Source organism: Nanorana parkeri, unplaced genomic scaffold (assembly GCF_000935625.1).
Source record: "Nanorana parkeri isolate BGI_ZX_2015 unplaced genomic scaffold, ASM93562v1 scaffold3618, whole genome shotgun sequence".
Lineage (NCBI taxonomy): Eukaryota > Metazoa > Chordata > Amphibia > Anura > Dicroglossidae > Nanorana > Nanorana parkeri.
In genome coordinates, this window is record NW_017309886.1 from 35870 (window position 1) to 36723 (window position 854).

At 58.7% G+C, this 854-nt stretch overlaps 1 protein-coding gene across 1 annotated transcript in view; it reads right to left on the bottom strand.

Moving 5' to 3' along the window:
• The window catches only part of LOC108803342 (cytochrome b-c1 complex subunit 6, mitochondrial), a gene marked incomplete at its 3' end in the record, with an annotated part of 1521 nt that continues 667 nt past the window's right edge, over positions 1–854 (bottom strand). Inside the window, exon 2 of the mRNA XM_018575189.1 lies at positions 1–114. Coding sequence (XP_018430691.1) covers positions 1–114 — 114 coding nt within the window. The remainder of the gene's footprint in view (positions 115–854) is intronic.

An 854-nucleotide genomic window follows, 5' to 3' on the forward strand; every position in this document is an offset into this window, starting at 1 on the left:
CTCCTCGGTGTGTGATCGGGAGGTGACGCGCGTCTCGCACAGCTGCAGATGTTCTTGCGCTTTGACACATTCCTCCAACTTCTCACAATGTTCTCTGACCGTTGTCAGCGGATCCTGAGGGGGAGGAGACACCATCACTGGGAGGAGACTACACAAAACCCCGCCCCCTCCCCGGAGACACAGCCGTCACTGGGAGGAGACTACACAAAACCCCGCCCCCTCCTGGGGACCGCACAGGAAGTCGGTCAGTTATGATTAACGGCCGTATCCCGTGGCAACAGACAAAGGAGGCGAGATGTGGTTGCCAGTGACATCATACTATTGGGGGTGGGGGGAAGGAAGCAGAACAGCCAATTGGCGTGCAGAGGAGCCCTGAGGCCCCGCCCCTTCATCCTCAGAGCAGATAAGTGACCCCAAACCTGATAAAGTCCCAGACTGTGTGTCACTAAGCTCCCCCCCCACCAAGGTGGGTGGGCGGAGCCTGATGGGGGACTAGTTCCTTATCAGGTCCACTCTGCTGACAGCAGGCCGGCTATTTGCTATGGAATCCGCCCGTCAATCACAAGCAGAGGACCCAATAGGGAACCTCTGAACCCCATCAGGCTCCGCCCACTTCACTGGTTGCCAAGACGCTGCGCAGCCAAAAAGGGCTATGGAGGCTCATTTCTTTGTAAATATGGGGGCGGGGATCATGAAGTCCCCGCCCCTTTATGTCCATGAATGGTGCCAGGGATTGATAACTGTTTAATGGAATGACATGCTCTGGGTGCCGCTCCGCACACGGGGGTCACACACGGCCGCCGCTCCGCACACCGGGGTCACACACGGCCGCCGCTCCGCACACGGGGGTCACA